Here is a 19108-nt window from a genome sequence, read left to right on the forward strand (position 1 = left end):
TTCAATTCAGTATCTTATAGATTTTAGAAATGTATCTGAAAATAATATTCAATTCAGTATCTTATAGATTCTAGAAATGGACCTGAAAATAATATTCAATTCAGTATCTTATAGATTTCAGAAACGTACCTGAAAATAATATTCAATTCAGTATCTTATAGATTTTAGAAATGTATCTGAAAATAATATTCAATTCAGTATCTTATAGATTTTAGAAACGCACCTGAAAATAATATTCAATTCAGTATCTTATAGATTTTAGAAACGTACCTGAAAATAATATTCAATTCAGTATCTTATAAGATTTCAGAAACGTACCTGAAAATAATATTCAATTCAGTATTTTATAGATTTTAGAAACGAACCTGAAAATAATATTCAATTCAGTATCTTTATAGATTTTAGAAACGTACCTGAAAATAATATTCAATTCAGTATCTTATAGATTTTAGAAACGTACCTGATCTTCCATCATGTCCTCCGTGTCGTCGGGGGAACTCAGCCTGGGCCGAGTATTTAGCAGCCTCTTGTGCTGCCTGTTGCATGGAATGAGAGAGATCATCCGACTGACTACCACCCTCCGATTTCTCGCCTCTGTCTGTCCCGGAGTCGTCCAGCGAATCTATATCCATGTCGTCGCCACTGTCTGCTGAAATGCTCTCCACCCCGGACAACGCTAATTTTACCTCCTCCTTTTCCGGTTCTTCCGCGCCAGATTGATTGTCCTCTTCGTCGTCCATGGAGTCTGCCATCTTGTCCAGACCACTACTGATTTTCTCAAGGTCTGCACTGATATTGTTCACCCCAGAAGCACTATTATTATTAGCGGAAATGCTTGACAACGAGGATGGCTGTTCCGTTTGCCTCCCACTGCCAGACAATCCTGGTAAACGTTTGTGAATTATCCTGGTAATGTTTGTGAATTGGATCTACTCACAACAATAGGACCATCTAAACCTGGAATTTGCTGATCCGAACCTCCCCAGCTGAATGAGAATCCAGTCTGGGTTGTCTCCCCTAGTCCAACAGTGAAACCTAGCCCCTGTGGTGCCTGCTGTTCCGTTTCACTCCCTCCTACAGCATCGCCCTGTATTGCAGGCCAATCTGTTTGCCCCCCCCCCCCCCCTCTACCATCTAATGACGGCTCTTCCACAGTATTATTTGTCTGTATATGGCTGTTATTTTGAGGATTGTCATTAGATTGTGCTACAGAGTCATTTTGAGTTGTCTCCCCTACACCGTTATCACTGAGTCTGCTGTTGAGATCAGCTGAATTGTTTATCTGTTCCGAGTCGCCGTTTCCTTCCACGTTAATCTTGTCGTCCTCGTCGACAGGAACCATGGTCGGGAGAGCAGGAAGAGAATCAGTGTTATCTATATTAAAATGAAAACAAAAATTTAAGTAACATCAACACTGCAATCTTTTTGAAGGATCTAGTATGATTCTTAATCCATAGAGTTAACAGGAAGCCCATTGGCCTTAACAGATACAGAACTAAATATTGGCCCCCTCAGACCTTGCAGTCGGTCAGTGATTTTATAAATGTGACTTTTTAATCTATGAAGAGTATGTGGTTCCATCCAATCTGAGAATTCAGAAGAAGATTTTTTCACTTTGTCTCAGATGACCTAAAAAGCTAACAGCATGTTGAGATTGGAACTCCTTTAAAGTAACACTTCATCTCGTCACCTTGCCTCTCAATCGGTATCCATCAATCGGCATCCATATCCACAACAAGTGCCCCACTCTTTACTCAACTTGTTAAAAAGGTTTGAAAGCTTGTATAAAACATAGCCACTGTAAGCCAATGGCTTAGTTATACTCCTTCCCCTTATTTGAAACCATAGCAACCAAATGTGCCTCCATTTTGTTTCTATGGTAACTGATATTGAAGTACATGACATGTCAAATTAATTACAGATGTCCATGTTATAACAATTGTTTTAACAAAGTTGATCCAAACACTAACAGGTTATTGACCATTTTACAAGACTTATGTAAAGAGACATATGGCATCCAAAATTATAGCTTAAGTAAAATATCTAAACTTGGCCAATAAACATTGTTTTATCAAAACTAAACCAGTAATTAAGGAGTAATCTGGAAATATTTTTTTTGTAGAGACAAGACAGGTGAATCAACATGTTGATTCCAGTATCCCCACCAAACTTTATTTGGGATAGTTTTGCTTGACTTGATAGTATTTGCATATTACAGAGGTAGCTGCTCTTGTCGGTAGGTATTAATTGTGACGTCATGTGTTTGCGTGCGTTACATCATATTTTTGTGTGTGAAAACTATGTGAATTTCGCAAAAAAAAATAAAAAAAAATGGATACCTACTCACAAGGGGGACAACTCTGTAACATGCAAAGACGGGATACATAATTTATCAAAGGGAGGTAACTCTTTAATATGCAAAGACAGAATACGTAATTTACCAAAGTGTCATACCTATAGGTTGTGAGATTTCATTTTCCTTGTTTTCACGTTCTTTCATCACTTCCACCTGTTTATGATGGTGTCGTCTGTGTCCGGAATCTTTGGGCGTTGTATGTGATCAAAAAAAATACAGAAAATTATCTTTCCCGTGGAATTATCATAAACTACATCAGATTTATAGGCAGACACAACTATGAAGTACTGTAACCCAACTTATTTTCTCACGCGATTTACTTTTGCATATTTTACAAAAATGTGAATTTCACAAACGGACTTATTCATGTACCACGTGATACCTGATAACGTTTGTGGTAGACTGTTGTTTCTTTTGGTGATGGAACGATGTTAAAATTTGATATCCTACGCTAATGTAGTTTCAGTGGAAATATTACAAAGACTTATGTTCCATCATGATCACCACTGGATACTAATTCGAGTCCCGCACAAACGTTATCAGGTATCACATGGTACATGAATTAGTCTCATTGACGTAAATACGAGTTTATCTCCACGATCGTATATATATATACCTTTCTTGTAGGTATAGGGATATTAAATTATTTAATTCCACCAACCTGTTATGACATAAAAATCGTAAAATTTGGTAGCTGCAAATAAAAGTTGGTTAACAGTACAGTACTAGTAACAGTCAGTTAAGGATGGCCTCCCCTATATGTTTTGTGCGTGTGAAAGTTTTCGGAGGCTGCGGTAAATTAGTATTGTGTCTCCTTGTGATAGTGGAACTCTTGTTATTTATAGTGCTGTCTCACTAAATCAAGCTGCCCAAGACACAGAACATCACACCTCACCTGGCCACATTATAATGATAACAAAACAGACGTGTCAAAAATGTGATTCAACAATATTCAGTTAATTCATTAACTACAAGCTTTGATAAGAATAAATCCTGATGAAAATAATATTTGTTGTTCATGACTTTATGAATGACGTTTACATAGAACGATCCTATACTTACCGGAGTTCCCATTTCAACATCTCCAGCCAGGAAGAAGCCTTTGAACTTATGATAAATAAGTTCTGTCTTTTTCCGTATTCTGTCACTACCCTTAAATTTTCTGATCTAAAGAAAAAAGCAAATTCAAGAATTAATATCTAAAACTATCAAAAACTAGTTTCTGGTTTAAAAACAGTAAACGGTGAAGCTAGAGCATAGAATATAATCATCAATGTTATTTTCTTTTATTCTCCTAAAGATCAAGAATTTGTTAAATCATATTAACATCATAATATCAGGGTCTAATATTATTTATTATTATCTCGTTAACCCCCAAAATTATATTTGTACTCTTTTGATTCAAAGTCTGGAACAGTTCAGATCAGTTTCTGAGGTACTTTTTTATTTTGTCCATTTACAGTATACGCAGCGGTACAAAAAAGACCATTTATAACATAGATATTACTGCATATGTTCTTATTTTGCACTAATTCCATTTTCATGCTTTTCGGGCAGTCTGTACAGGACTAAGTTTTGACAAAGGGAATTTCCAGTATTGAAACTCTTTATAACCACACTAATAGATCATAATCAAATTTTCTTTTTTTATTTTGTTAAATTTGACTGTGCTAAAATAAGTACATTTACAGTAAATGGCCTCCATAAAATAACATACAATCATCACAATTTGAGAGTTTATGCAATTATGAATGATAAAGGCTGTAGATATCAATATATTTTGCATTTAAATATTACAGAGTTATCTGCCCTTGCGAATAGGTATTGATTGTGATCTCATGTGTTTGCAAGCGTAACATAATACTTTTTGAAGAAAACAATGTGAATTATGCTCACATATTAATGCATCACAATGGGTAACTACTCACAAGGGAGGTAATTCTGTAATATACAAAGACGGAAAAGCCCTTGAGCCGATAAATAAAACCTTACCACAGAATCTTTCTGCACACACTTTTTGATTTCCTTGTCCATCGCTACAAGTATGGACTTGGTTTGAATGACTGAAAACAATATTTATATAATTGTTCTTAAAATAATGAATCACAGATTGCACTGTATATACAGTTATTATCATGTGTTTTTTGACTTAAAACAAAAAAATTCAAACTGTAATTTTAACGAATCCAATTTTCATGATTCTGCCATCAGAACATATATTGTATATATGTATATGTCAATTTTCATGATTCTGCCATCACAACATATATTGTATACATGTATATGTCAATTTTCATAATCCTGCCATCAGAACGTATATTGTATACATGTATATGTCAATTTTCATGATTCTGCCATCAGAGCATATATTGTATACATGTATATGTCAATTTTCATGATTCTGCCATCAGAACGTATATTGTATACATGTATATGTCAATTTTCATGATTCTGCCATCAGAGCATATATTGTATACATGTATTATGTCAATTATCATGAATCTGCCATCAGAATATATATTGTATACATGTATATGTCAATTTTCATGATTCTGCCATCAGAACGTATATTGTATACATGTATATGTCAATTTTCATGATCCTGCCATCAGAGCATATATTGTATACATGTATATGTCAATTTTCATGATCCTGCCATCAGAGCATGGCCCCCAAAATCCGTCAAATTTTCAAAACCGTTATTGAATGATTACATTGATGCATTTGACATATTTAGTACATCCCTGTTTCAACTGTAATGAGCGTTTTCTAAATTAGCAGCTGTAGTTGCCATGGGAACCATCCAAAAAAATTAGGGTCAATTTTCACTACGTTTATGAAATGGGTTACATTACAAGTTTAACATTATTATGAATGACTATAAGAAACCTTATGTACTTAAAGTTGATTAGAATATGATAGATGGCTGTGAAATGATACTATCGGATATGGTTAATGATACGGCGGGGAAACCATTGACTAACTGTCGGTGCCTGACAACTGCGCCACATGCGTTTCGAACTCACGATCTAGAGGTCTAGGGCCAATGGTAATATGTTGGGACAATTACTATGCCGTCTTTGGGTATGAAGGAGTAGAGATAAAAGCGATCAATTAGAAAAAAATATGTCAAATCTCATAGGATAAAAATCGCTACTAATGGCTGATGGTCCTATTGCTTTGATGGCGTACTTCTGGATGACGATGGATGAACAACTAGTCTTGTAATCATTCAAAAAGGATGCATAGTCACAAGCTATGCATACATGGTGAGTCATCTGGCCAAAAAAATATGTCTGTTTAGTGGTAACATTTGAAAAAAAAAATAGTGTCGGTAGGTAGGGAGTATCTTTTTATAAGTGTCTTTCACTCTGAAATAATGGCCGGAACCGGAGTGTGAGATCGAAATCCCGACTTTTATTTATTTTTTTTGTAGAAAAGTGGGAAAAAAAACAAGGTCGGGGGTAAAATATTGGGGTCGGTCAGGTAACTCTAAACAGCCATTTTTTTTGGCCTCATCACCCTATTTATGTCATACTTGATATCAATTAACTTCTAATTTCCTACAGAAATTGCCACCTAACCTAATCTTATAAGTTATAATTATATTAATATTACTTAGATTCAAGTCCATCTTTGATACTCCAGGGATCACCCACCCCTTTTCCGATCCACTTACGATCTCTACACACCCAACCCCCCTGAATGAACTATCTCATGGTAGAACTGAAGGCAGCGTAGACAAAATCATCTATGACTCAATCACAGGCCAGCGAAAAAATTCTTTGAAGACTACAGAGAGAGAGAGAGCGACGCCCAACTTCAAAGCCACACAATCAACCACAGTGTACCAGTATACGGCTCTTTTGATGTGAATCAAAGACTTAATTACCTGTTCTGTTCTGTTGTCTCCAGTTTTACTATGAGATAGTCCAGGGTTGTAGAGATCGAAAGTGATCGGAACCCTCGAGTATAGCACTTTACCAACGACATAAGTTCCACTATTAAAAAATTGGAATTACAACACGATCCTGCAGTATCCCAAAATCGAAGTTCACACAACACACCTTACACAATATGGACCGTCCTTAATGACCCTGGATGTTAAAAGTCAACAAACCAACTAATAAACAGAACAAAACAGACAACTTACGGTCGTGTCCAAAATGAGCCAGAAATGGTTTGTAAGTACATGTCAAGATATATAATGTCTAAATGGACTTCCGGATTACAGCTGAGTTTTAAAAAGTTGAGTTTCGGTCAACAGATTATTCGTTTTATTAAGCGAATGGACAGAATCAACCATTTTGTCTATGTTGCACGTTATTTCGTTACTAATTCGATTATCCTCTGTTAAAGTTGTATTTCTTGTAATTTCACTGAAACGATATGTCGTTTTAACATTTGATATTTGAACATGGACATGTATCTTGATGATTTAGCTCCCCAAAACCATATGTCAGCCTATAAGAGAGCCGAAATCTAGGGATAATATATTCCTGGTTTTGAACAAAACGCCTTCAATCATCGCCATGTTCAGTACCTTCGGGTTTTGTCGGAATTCCGAATCGTATCACGTGACTGACGTCCACACGTCCTGCACGTGGTGATCCAGGTAACTAGCGTAAGCACACATGTGTTTGTTTACGTTTTCCTTCTGGCTAATATGAGCAATCGTGCTGGTATATGTCCACAGAGCGAGTATTTGAAGCATCTAATTCACACATAGCCGTAATTCAATATTGTGTGTATCAAATATTGTAATGTGCTAGCATTATTTTCTTTGTGGATCCAGTCTGCTGAGGTCGACCACATGTTTTGTTTACGAAAAAAATAGTTGACATTTCTCTTGGTTTCACAACTCTCGTGTTACTTCGAGATTGTCGCGACGATGTTCGGAAGAATTCGGAATTATTCGGCCTCTTTCGAGCCTATTTTTCACGTGTACACGTTAAAAAGATTTTTTACTTTTATGATTAAAAATACTTCAAGAGCTGCAACTTTATAAAAAGTGGTAAAATTAGAAAGTTTAAACTTCGAAGAGACGGAGAAAAATGTGTATAGCCCTTATACAGTTTTCAATATGACAAAAAGAGCGAAAGTGATAGACCATACAACTTTAAGCCACCGCCATAAGATAGTGGTCTATATTCTAATCACCTTTCGTCCGTGGTCCATCTTCCGTCCAAATTAACGATTCTTGTTACTGCTATATCTCCGAATGTACTGAAGGGATCTGTCTAAAATTCCAACTACGGTCCCAGGGGAATATTCATAAGGAATTTGAGAAAGATCCCTTTAGCGCTTCCTGAGAAATAGTGATAACCAAATTAAAATTGTTGACGGACGGACGGACGGACGTACGAAAGGCGATTTGAATAGTCCACGTCCACCATCTGATCAATGATGGTGCGCTATAAAAACATACCGAGGACGAGTTCTATTCACTGTGTCAATAATGTAAATAAAAAAAGGTTACTATGTGTAATGTGATCATAAAACTTCCCTAAATTGGTTACAAAATATTTCAATCGATTAGTATTGTGTGACCTGGATTGATGGACGTTGTGTGAAATGTCCGATATACGTGTAACTTGACCACCACAATGTATTCATTAACAGACATTGATATGGCTGTGCTTATGTACTTATCTATATTGATTCCCATAATGCGTCATCGACCATCATTTTCAATTCCTTTGTTATGGAAGGATAGACAAACATTCTTTGTTTTGCATCGTATACAATCATCTTCCTTTGATGTCAGGTATTGGTCACACGCAACATCTCGGAGTAATTTCCGGCAATCTTCGTAAATATATCACATTTCAGAAGATTGTGGGAAATTTTCCGAGGTGATCCGATTTGTATTTGTCGGTATTTGTTTGTTTGATTATTTCAACGTCCTATTAACTGCTTAGGTCATGTAAGGACGGCCTCCCATGTATGCAGTGTGTAGCGTGTGTGAGGTGCGTGTTTTAGGAGACTGCGGTATGTTCGTGTTGTGTCTTCTTGTAAAGTGGAACTGTTGCCCTTTTTATAGTGCTATATCACTGAAGCATGCCGCCGAAGACACCAAGCAACACATCCCACCCGGTCACATTATACTGACAACGGGCGAACCAGTCGTCCCACTCCTTCTTTGCTGAGCGCTAAGCAGGAGCAGAAACTACCACTATTATAGACTTTGGTGTTTCCTGGCCAGGGGACAGAACCCAGATCCTTCCTCACAGGGGCGAACGCTCAACTCAAGGCTAAAAGTGTAAAGCGCACGGTTACCAAAGCGCACATAACGTGACAGTGCATTACGATATGTATTAGTTTACATATTCAATCAAAAGTGTTTCATATAAAAAAGATTTTAAATAAATAAAAATAAAAAAACACACATTTTTAAATAGTTATATTACATGCAGTAATAAGGCCTTTTCATTACCGGTATTTCATTACTGAACTTTATTAGTACTAATATTAGTATTAGTTTTCACTATCAGTAAAACACAGCTACAAGTTCTCGCTACTAAATTTCAGTCCATTTTCTAGTTTCTATAGGTAATGTTCGAAGTTCTGAATTTTATGAGTATTCGCCTATCTGTTGGCTTCAAGAAGGGGAGGTTCGGTAAGCCAGTACGAATGCTGATCCACAAAAGTTTCACACCAACAATGCAATGAATAAAAAGATGGTAGATACGATATAAATACAAAATGTAACTAGAAACATAGCATTGTCTATTATTGCAATACCCCAGTTTAGTTTTGTAGTCTTCCCAGCAGCCTCGTCAAAGTTCTGTCTCCTTGTCAACGAAAACAACTTTGGTGTCGATGGAGCATTGTTCTGTATGTCGTCCTTACGAAAATTGTTGCCATGGATATTCGATGACATATGAAGGCCTGTCTGTTGTCCTTGACAACTATCAATGCTGTAATTTTCACCTACTGCAGTAGCATCCTTGCTTCCATCTTGGTTTCCATGGCAACACAGCGGTAAACACAAACGCTTGACAACAACCTTTGAAAACAAGGCCCTTTTTACGTCGTTTTTATCATTTTCGGTGAAAGGAAAGCTATTCGAGTCGTGATCCTCGGCTTTCTCTTTGTCCTTCAATCTCCATATTATAATTGTAGTGATGATTGCAACAACACTCATCCCCAGCTGAACTAAGAGGTAGATCGACAGATAAGCAATGGACGTAGACATTTCTGGCATCGTGTTATCAAAGACTGTCATAAACACAGTGAAAGACAAAAGTACAGAGATACATAACGTAATTTTCTCTCCAGAATTGGCCGGGAGTAGAAACACAAGCGTGTTCATAAATGCCAGCATGATTATAGGAAGAAGCTTACTTACTACCGGATGTAGAGGGCGGCGTTTTAGATAGATGCTGTACTTGATCATTGAGACGTTATATGTTGGATCAACGTGAGATTTGACTTGTGTGCCCGTCATCAACCATTCTCCGTTATCTGTTAATTGTGTAGTATCGAAACCATTGTTCTCCTCATTAACCACTAAACGCTGTGTCCATGCAGTATTCTGCCACGCGGTGACACGAAAATCACACGTCTGTTCGTCAAAGGGATACTTCTGGATATTAATGGTGCATTTGATAACATACTCGTTGCCTGGCAACCACATGATTATGCCGTTTTGGAACAGAAGCACGTGCTTTCCGTCAGTAAGAGTTTGCGGATCTTGTACTGATTCCAGGATACTCATATCCGGATGCCATACACGTTCTCGTGGTATCAAAAGACTCTCAGTATCCTTTGACAGAATTAAGAACTCGTCCACCCATGACAAATAAAACCAGCCAAAGAAAGTCATAGTTTGTAGCCTTTCGTTGACGTCATTGATGACCGTTAGATGGAAACTGGTATTAACTGCAACACTCTGTGTCAGATCTTTCCTTGGTTTGAACAGTGGTGAATAACCTTTAAATAAATCTTCCTCTTTGTCTTGATAAGATAAATTATTACTATATACCGTATGTATAACGGTTAACAAGAATATAAAACTAACGGAGTCCCGATAAATGAGCATTTTGAAACGACGGTATTCTCGTTTGCGGTATTTATCCGTGCTGTGTAGTGTGTGTCTTCATATTCGAACGCGCCTCTGCTTGGAGTATTATTAGATGTCTATTTCTCTATTTCAGTTGAAATTCCTGGACACTGTCATCATCAATTTATCAATTGTATATTTTTTTCGCTTGTTGTTTAAGTCTTTAAGCTCAGCAAGAATTCCTGAAATGTAAAGAGGGGATATGTTAATATTTTCTTTTAAAGTTATATATGTGCCATATCTCGGCAAACATGTTTTTTTATCTTATTTAGTAATCTATTGATGGAAATGATTACACTGACTGTGATGTTCGCATGGGTAAGTGAATATGTATGGTTGTACACGTATTGTATACATATTTTTATAAAGTCTAAAATCAGTGCCAATGTGTTGATATTTAAACAATATTATTTTCAGATAATAAAGCTATGATGATAAGCTGCCACAAGTATGAATGAATGATGTTTTTTTTTGGTTCTGTGTTGTATTAAAGTTTTATATGTTTTAAATTTTGACATTTTATTTTTCATTCGTACGTGTGATATTAAAACCTATGCATTTTAAGTATTGTAATTTCCAAAAAGTAACTTTTGGTGTTGAATAAACTTAATGCAAGAGCTTCTTGATTCAAGAGCTTCTTGATTCGTGAATAAGAAAAATCACGGCACATTTAACTTTAAAGATGCTCCACCGCCGACAGAGCGTAAACTATACCCATCACTTGAACAATAACTGGCGTATAATCGTGTACATATGTATCTAATTAACACAATAACGCATATAAGATAATTTGTTTTGCTTTTTGTGCATGCGCTATTTCGGGACGCAATTATTCTTAATATTTTCATTTTGAATTAAGATAAGAAGCTCGAACTTTTCAATGATGGTAATGGTGTAAAATAGGTAACTTTTGTAACTGAAGAAAAAAGCTAATTCGTTTGTCCCTGTTTTTGATAGAAAAAATACCATTCGTTGGCGGTGGAACATCTTGAAGTGTTTTCAGAAATCTGTACAGTACATGTTTATATATTTTCTGATAAAAAATGATGACGATAAACTGCTACTAAAAAGTATGCGTGTATAGATGAATGAGGTTTTTAGTTCTGTATTGTTATCGTGTATAATATGAAAATTTGGAGAAATAGAGAAAAAAAGATAAAAGAAAACCAACCTACCTTCGTAACCAAGCTGATTACACAGTGGCTATACCGCACTAACCCAAACCATTAATTCCCTAGATATATATAATACAGTTATATATCCACATCATATATAACCTTTATCATCCCATTATAAATACAATGGGTATGACGAAGATCAATTACATATAAACAATTTATGTTTGATGAGATCAATATACATCATGTAGAAGGTTTTGATAGGACCTTCATATTCAATGTTGATGAGACGGACGTGCCATTCATCTAGATCAGTGACAGTGTTGATTGACATATGGAATAGTGGTTTGAATAGTGGTTGGACCTTCATATTCAATGTTGATGAGACGGACGTGCCATTCATCTAGATCAACAGTGTTGACATATGGAATAGTGGTTTGATAGGACCTTCATATTCAATGTTGATGAGACGGACGTGCCATTCATCTAGATCAACAGTGTTGACATATGGAATAGTTGTGGTTTGATTGATACGTGCCCATTTCATCTAGATCAACTTGTTGACATATGGATAGTGGTTTGATAGGACCTTCATATTCAATGTTGATGAGACGGGACGTGCCATTCATCTAGATCAACAGTGTTGACATATGGAATAGTGGTTTGATAGGACCTTCATATTCAATGATTGATGAGACACGGACGTGCCATTCATCTAGATCAACAGTGTTGACATATGGAATAGTGGTTTGATAGGACCTTCATATTCAATGTTGATGAGACGGACGTGCCATTCATCTAGATCAACAGTGTTGACATATGGAATAGTGGTTTGATAGGACCTTCATATTTGATGATGAAGAGACAAATGTGCTCTACATCTCGTGGACCAACACATTGTTGACCATATGGAATAATATACTTGATAGGACCTTTATATTTGATAATGAAGACACGGGCGTGCTTTACATCTGGAATCAAAACATTGTTTGACATATGGATATAATGGTATTGATAGGACCATCATATTTGATGATGCAGACACAGACGTGCGTGATTTACATCTGGAACAAAAAATGAATTGACATATGGAATAATGGAATGGTTGACATATGGAATAGTGGTTTGATAGGACCATTCAATATTTGATGATGAAGACACAGAGCGTGCTTTACATCTGGAACAAAATATTGTTGACATATGGAATAATGGATTGATAGGACCTTCATATTTGATGATGAAGACACAGAGCGTGCTTTACATCTGGAACAAAATATTGTTGACATATGGAATAATGGATTGATAGGACCTTCATATTTGATGATGAAGACACGGGCGTGCTATTCATCTGGACCAAAACATTGTTGACATATGGAATAATGGATTGATAGGACCTTCATATTTGATGATGAAGACACGGGCGTGCTTTACATCTGGAACAAAACATTGTTGACATATGGAATAATGGATTGATAGGACCTTCATATTTGATGATGAAGACACGAGCGTGCTATTTACTATCTGGATCAAAACAAGTGTTGACATATGGAATAGTGGTTTTGATAGGACCTTCATATTTCAATGATGATGAAGACACGGGCGTGCTTCTACATCTGGATCAAAGCAGTGTTGACATATGGAATAATGGATTGATAGGACCTTCATATTTCATGATGAAGACACAGAGCGTGTTTTACATCTGGATCAAAACATTGTTGACATATGGAATAATGGATTGATAGGACCTTCATACTTGATGGTGAAGAGACAGGAGCGTGCTTTACATCTGGAACAAAATATTGTTGACATATGGAATAATGGATTGATAGGACCTTCATATTTGATGATGAAGACACAGAGCGTGCTTTACATCTGGAACAAAATATTGTTGACATATGGAATAATGGATTGATAGGACCTTCATATTTGATGATGAAGACACAGAGCGTGCTTTACATCTGGAACAAAATATTGTTGACATATGGAATAATGGATTGATAGGACCTTCATATTTGATGATGAAGACACGGAGCGTGCTTTACATCTGGAACAAAATATTGTTGACATATGGAATAATGGATTGATAGGACCTTCATATTTGATGATGAAGACACAGAGCGTGCTTTACATCTGGAACAAAATATTGTTGACATATGGAATAATGGATTGATAGGACTTCATATTTGATGATGAAGAGCCAAATGTGCTCTACATGTGGACCAAAGCAGTGTTGACATATGGAATAATGGTATTGATAGGACCTTCATATTTGATGATGAAGACGACATTTTATGTGCTCTACATCTGGAACAAAATATTGTTGACATATGGAATAATGGATTGATAGGACCTTCATATTTGATGATGAAGACACAGAGCGTGCTTTACATCTGGAACAAAATATTGTTGACATATGGAATAATGGATTGATAGGACCTTCATATTTGATGATGAAGACACAGAGCGTGCTTTACATCTGGAACAAAATATTGTTGACATATGGAATAATGGATTGATAGGACCTTCATATTTGATGATGAAGACACAGAGCGTGCTTTACATCTGGAACAAAATATTGTTGACATATGGAATAATGGATTGATAGGACCTTCATATTTGATGATGAAGACACGGGCGTGCTATTCATCTGGATCAAAACGTTGTTGACATATGGAATAATGGATTGATAGGACCTTCATATTTGATGATGAAGACAAAGATTGTTTACATTGGACATTGTTGACATATGGAATAATGGATTGATAGGACCTTCATATTTGATGATGAAGACCATGAGCGTGCACAGTGACATCTGGAATAAAAAACATATGTTGAACATATGGAATCAAAGCGTGTTGATTGATAGGACCTTTATATTTGATGATGAAGACACAGAGCGTGCTTTACATCTGGAACAAAATATTGTTGACATATGGAATAATGGATTGATAGGACCTTTATATTTGATGATGAAGACACAAAGCGTGCTTTACATCTGGACAAAAAATTGTTGACATATGGAATAATGGTTTGATAGGACTTCATATTTGATGATGAAGACACAGAGCGTGCTTTACATCTGGAACAAAATATTGTTGACATATGGAATAATGGGATTGATAGGAACTTATATTTGATGATGAAGACACAGAGCGTGCTTTACAAACAAAATATTGTTGACATAATATGGACTTATATTTGGTTATGACATATAATTGGTTGATAGGACTATATTTGATGATGAGACAACCATCTATTGATTGACATATGGAATAATGGATTGATAGGACCTTCATATTAGATGATGAAGATTCATCACGGGCGTGCTATTCATCTGGACCATGAAACATTGTTGACATATGGAATAATGGATTGATAGGACCTTCATATTGAAGACGACCAACAAGTCTATATAAACTCTACTAAAACGATCGAAGTTGTATCTAAAGCGAAACGCAAGTCGCGAAATTAAGCGTTCAGGAAAAAAATGCACGTTCACAGTTTAGCTTTAAAATTGAAGATGCATGTAAACGTATTATACCATTAGTAATAATATGAGACTCAGGTACACGGGCATTCACATATTTGGATAGTATCGCGCAGATAATTTCTTACTCCTTTTAAGCACGCTTTGTAAGGACCTTTGTGCATTATTAGAAATACAAAGAATCTATACATTACACGGCTATAACATATGTGTATAAAGTGTGTTCAATGTAACCGAGTCGAGGACTGAATAGGTAAACAGGTATTGAATGAGTGAATTAAAACCCACAATAGATCGCAGACTGGGGCACACGATGGGGGAATTTTTCAAAAATGAATATATTAAAATGCCATTTTAAAAAGCTTGCAAAGGCAAAGCGTATAAAAACGAAGAATAAATATAGAATGAACTATGAGCTTATCACGTATGTACTGATAAGGTTCATAGTTACACGGGAAAAATTGAAAGTTTGTGTGAATCTATGACATAGATGATAATTGTAGGTATATTCGGGTTAGTTTCAAGTACAAATATATTATGACCAGTTGACCGGAAAAGTTAACATTTTTTATATCATCAAAGATATTCATGTTCAGATGATGTTACAATCAAGTTCAAATCGCCTTTTTCACGTTGTGAGACTCGATGTTGTTTTTGTATCTTACAGATGTAACCCTGTTCCAAATGCTTTGATATTTATTTTAATATGACTTTATCTTTTTACTTTTTATTTTTTTTTATTTTTCATATAATCGTATTTTTTAACTAATTAAAACATTTTACAATTCACAACCTTTCAAACTCATATACATATCGAATATTTCTTTTCAGAGCGTACTAGCCTGCTTTTTAATTACAGTTATATGTTTCCCTCACACATTTTATCATTGTTGTCTTTTAAAATTTAACAGACAAACACACAAACAAACACAACAAACAAAAGCAAATCAAACAATCAAACTAATTCAATATCCTCAAGGCTGGACATAACAGTGTGAACTTAGGATACCCTTATTGTTGCCCCACAAATATAAGTACATATATATGTGCAAACCAAGACCATATAGACTGTGTCTGTCCGAAAATAAAATGTACTGCTTCGTAATTTAACCAACTGTTTCTCTGAAACAAACAATTTATAAAGGTAAGTGTATCATGTATGGAATGTTAGTTTTAAGGCATTCCTCTTTAAACACCAGTCCTGTTTAATCTTGTATTCAATCAGTGTTGTGTTATATAGATATAATTATACAAAGTTGTAATTAATGTCATGTGTTCTTCTCTATATTGTCATTTAATGTTTTGCTTATTTTATCTACGATCATGATTTATTTTGACATTATTAAAAAATTAATGAAATTTAAAAGTACAATTTGTAATTTTAGTATATATTATTCTTTTTCTACAATTAATCAAAATAACTAAGTTTTTCTTTTCAATTTGACCATGATTTTAAATCAAGTTGACAATTCTTACCAATTGAATGTTTTAAGTATAGAGACGTATGGTTATTATATTTAAGGAAACTGCAGCCATTTTGGTTAAGAACATTACAGTTTTGGTAGCAAAGGAGGACGTAATGTCTCTTAACACCGATACAAGGTAAGATGGACCTTTAGGATCATGCAGTTATAATGACTCATGGTAATTGTAACAGCTCGTGTGTAGTACTATTGTGCCTTTGTTGGGCTCTATTCAGTGGTATTTTTTTTCTATTTGTTTTTGTTTCAGTTATACATCAATGTACCTTATGAGTATGATTGTGCATTAGTTATGTTCTATAGACTTCTATACGTAAATTATACAAGCTTATATGTAGTCCAATTGTGTTTTCATGCTGTTGTTACATTGTTGTTATCTGCTTATTAATTTGTCTAAAGCTTAACACTACCTATTTTGTCATTGGTTATTAGTTTTGGAAAATTTTCTACCGTTTGAAAATTAACTGTCACTTCTCGGGGTGTGATGGGCTGAAGGGAGTGCTGGTTCATCAATCAAAGTCAAGTGTTTAGCTTATGTTGAGCACAAATCATTTTGTACTTCATTTAAATGTAACGTTGAAAAGTTTAAGGGTCTTCTCTTCTCTGATGACTTTTTATTTCTAATATACATATAGATGTTTAGAAAAACAAAAGTCCATACCAAAGGTTGGAATGAAATAAAAATCGAAGTTGGATGTGTTTAATTTTGAACTATTGTGAATCATGTATTGCTCTTTTACAGTGATAGTGGAAGTTTATATTTCATTGTTTGAACTATCCACATAAGCTAAAGCAATTTATATTTGTTCCTAATTGGTTGCTTGATAAGTATAAATGGGTGGTCGGGTGGTGTAGTGGTTAAGCTGCTCGCCTTTCACCTAGCCGGCCGGGGTTCGATCCCCGGCACGGACGTGAAAAGGTTATGGGTCACCTACCCGATCACGTGGGTTTTCTCCGGGCACTCCGGTTTCCTCCCACATTAAGACCCCTCGCGCGCTAACCTCCGGGCCATCGAGAGTGATTAACATAAGTTGTATAACTTGTTTCTCAATCGATGTAAAATAAATAAAGTTTATATTTAGTATAAATGTTTGCAATCTTAACAAAACCAGTGTTGTATTTACAGAAATAATATTAACTCGCTTTAAGGTCTTACTTATAGAAAAGTTTTTTTTATTTATTTTGGCAAATTGTATATATGAATAAACAGAAATAGGAAAGCACAGCTCACCATTCGCAATATACATATACTAGTTCGACACAATGTTTTTCAAGACAAATATTTACAGACGGAATACTATAGTACCGGATACCGATAGATTCTTCCAATTCTTTATTCCTTTACCGCCTCAGATCGTATGTACACAATTGACTATATTGTTAATGTATAGTGTAAACGATTTTAGATCGTACAAAAGATAGAGTCAATAGCCATAAGGACTATTGTCTTGTTTATGCATTCACTCTGTTTCAGCGTAGGTTAAGAGTATGGTGCAAATTGCTTGTGTCAGTTAAAATGAACATTAGCTTCTGACTTACTATTAAGGTTAAATGTATGGTGCTGGGACAACCATCTTAAGGGAGACAATTGAGGTGTTTGGGTTTTTTTGTTTGTTTTTTTGGGGTTTTTTTTGTGTAAATTTTTGTAAGTCCCAATAGGCCGAATTCTAAGATTTTAGAGCACAAGATTCTGTTATTGTATACAAACGACAATGATTTATGATTTATTCCTTTAAGTTGGCATATGATTACTATGTTGTGTTAGAAAAAAAATTGAAGAAAGCAAACCCAGGTCTCTCTTTGAAGTATTCACAGATACAACACATGTTACAATATCATACATAGGCCTGTTTCTTGACCACAGTTAGTGATTAAGACGTCTCGACATATCACCACAAGCTCTCTACCTGTAGGTTTCGTGTTTGAATCCCATGTGGGGTAGTTGGCAAATACTGGTCGCTGGTCGGTGATTTTCCTCTGGATATTTCGGCTTTCCTCCACCAACCACAACCTGGCACAACAAGACCTGGGTGTTAAAAGGAAATTAAACTAATATAACCAATTGACCCCATAAGCCTGTTTCTTGACCACGGTGACCGGTCAGTAATGAGGTCTTATCTCCATACCACTAACCAACAATACATAACTCTCATATCAAATTAACCATCCGGATGTAAATGATTTGAACTTAACCCATGACACAGCGTTTGTTTTTTGTTTGTTTATATGATAAATTAAGGTCCTATTAACAGCGAAGGAAATCTTATGATATGCATGCGTTGAGGTGCGTGTGTGAAATGTGTGGTGCGTGTATCCTGTAAACCAATTTTCTTTTGCATGCGATTTCTCTCTGCGAATACTCGCAATAAGGTAAATTTGTGAATTTTGTGAAAGAGTAAATTCGCGAAAGTCTATCTCCGCGATTCTTTATCTTCCACAATTCTTGTTTGCAGAATTGAATTCCATGTTATTTACATTTCATTTTGATTTAGTGAAACTTAATCTCCGCAAACATGTTTTGAAACGGAAATCGCGAAATTAAGTAGCCGCGAAAAAAAATGGTTTACACTATTTGTGTTGACTTCTTGTGATAGAGGAACT

General features: G+C 35.5%; 2 protein-coding genes and 1 pseudogene across 5 annotated transcripts in view; 1 reads left to right on the plus strand and 2 right to left on the minus strand.

Annotated features, from left to right (window-relative positions):
• Positions 1-70: 70 nt before the first annotated feature.
• Positions 71-4390, minus strand: LOC138305829 (sericin-2-like; annotated as a pseudogene).
• Positions 4391-9008: 4618 nt separating this feature from the next.
• On the minus strand, positions 9009-10184 carry LOC138305830 (neuronal acetylcholine receptor subunit non-alpha-2-like). The gene has a single exon (XM_069246094.1). The coding sequence runs from the start codon at positions 10182-10184 to the stop codon at positions 9009-9011; it is 1176 nt and encodes a 391-aa protein (XP_069102195.1).
• Positions 10185-14869: 4685 nt separating this feature from the next.
• LOC138305440 (alpha-(1,3)-fucosyltransferase C-like) overlaps positions 14870-19108 on the plus strand; it is a 45766-nt gene continuing 41527 nt past the window's right edge. Inside the window, exons 1-2 of one of the 4 annotated variants that reach the window (XM_069245665.1) lie at positions 14870-16170; positions 16549-16628. In XM_069245665.1, the coding sequence (XP_069101766.1) occupies positions 16606-16628 (23 nt within the window). In that variant the 5' untranslated portion in view covers positions 14870-16170; positions 16549-16605. Of the gene's footprint in view, positions 16171-16548; positions 16629-19108 lie in introns of those variants that run through there. The other 3 variants (XM_069245668.1, XM_069245666.1, XM_069245667.1) reach the window with 3 other exon arrangements.

Source organism: Argopecten irradians, chromosome 13 (genome assembly GCF_041381155.1).
Source record: "Argopecten irradians isolate NY chromosome 13, Ai_NY, whole genome shotgun sequence".
Taxonomy (NCBI): Eukaryota; Metazoa; Mollusca; class Bivalvia; order Pectinida; family Pectinidae; genus Argopecten; species Argopecten irradians.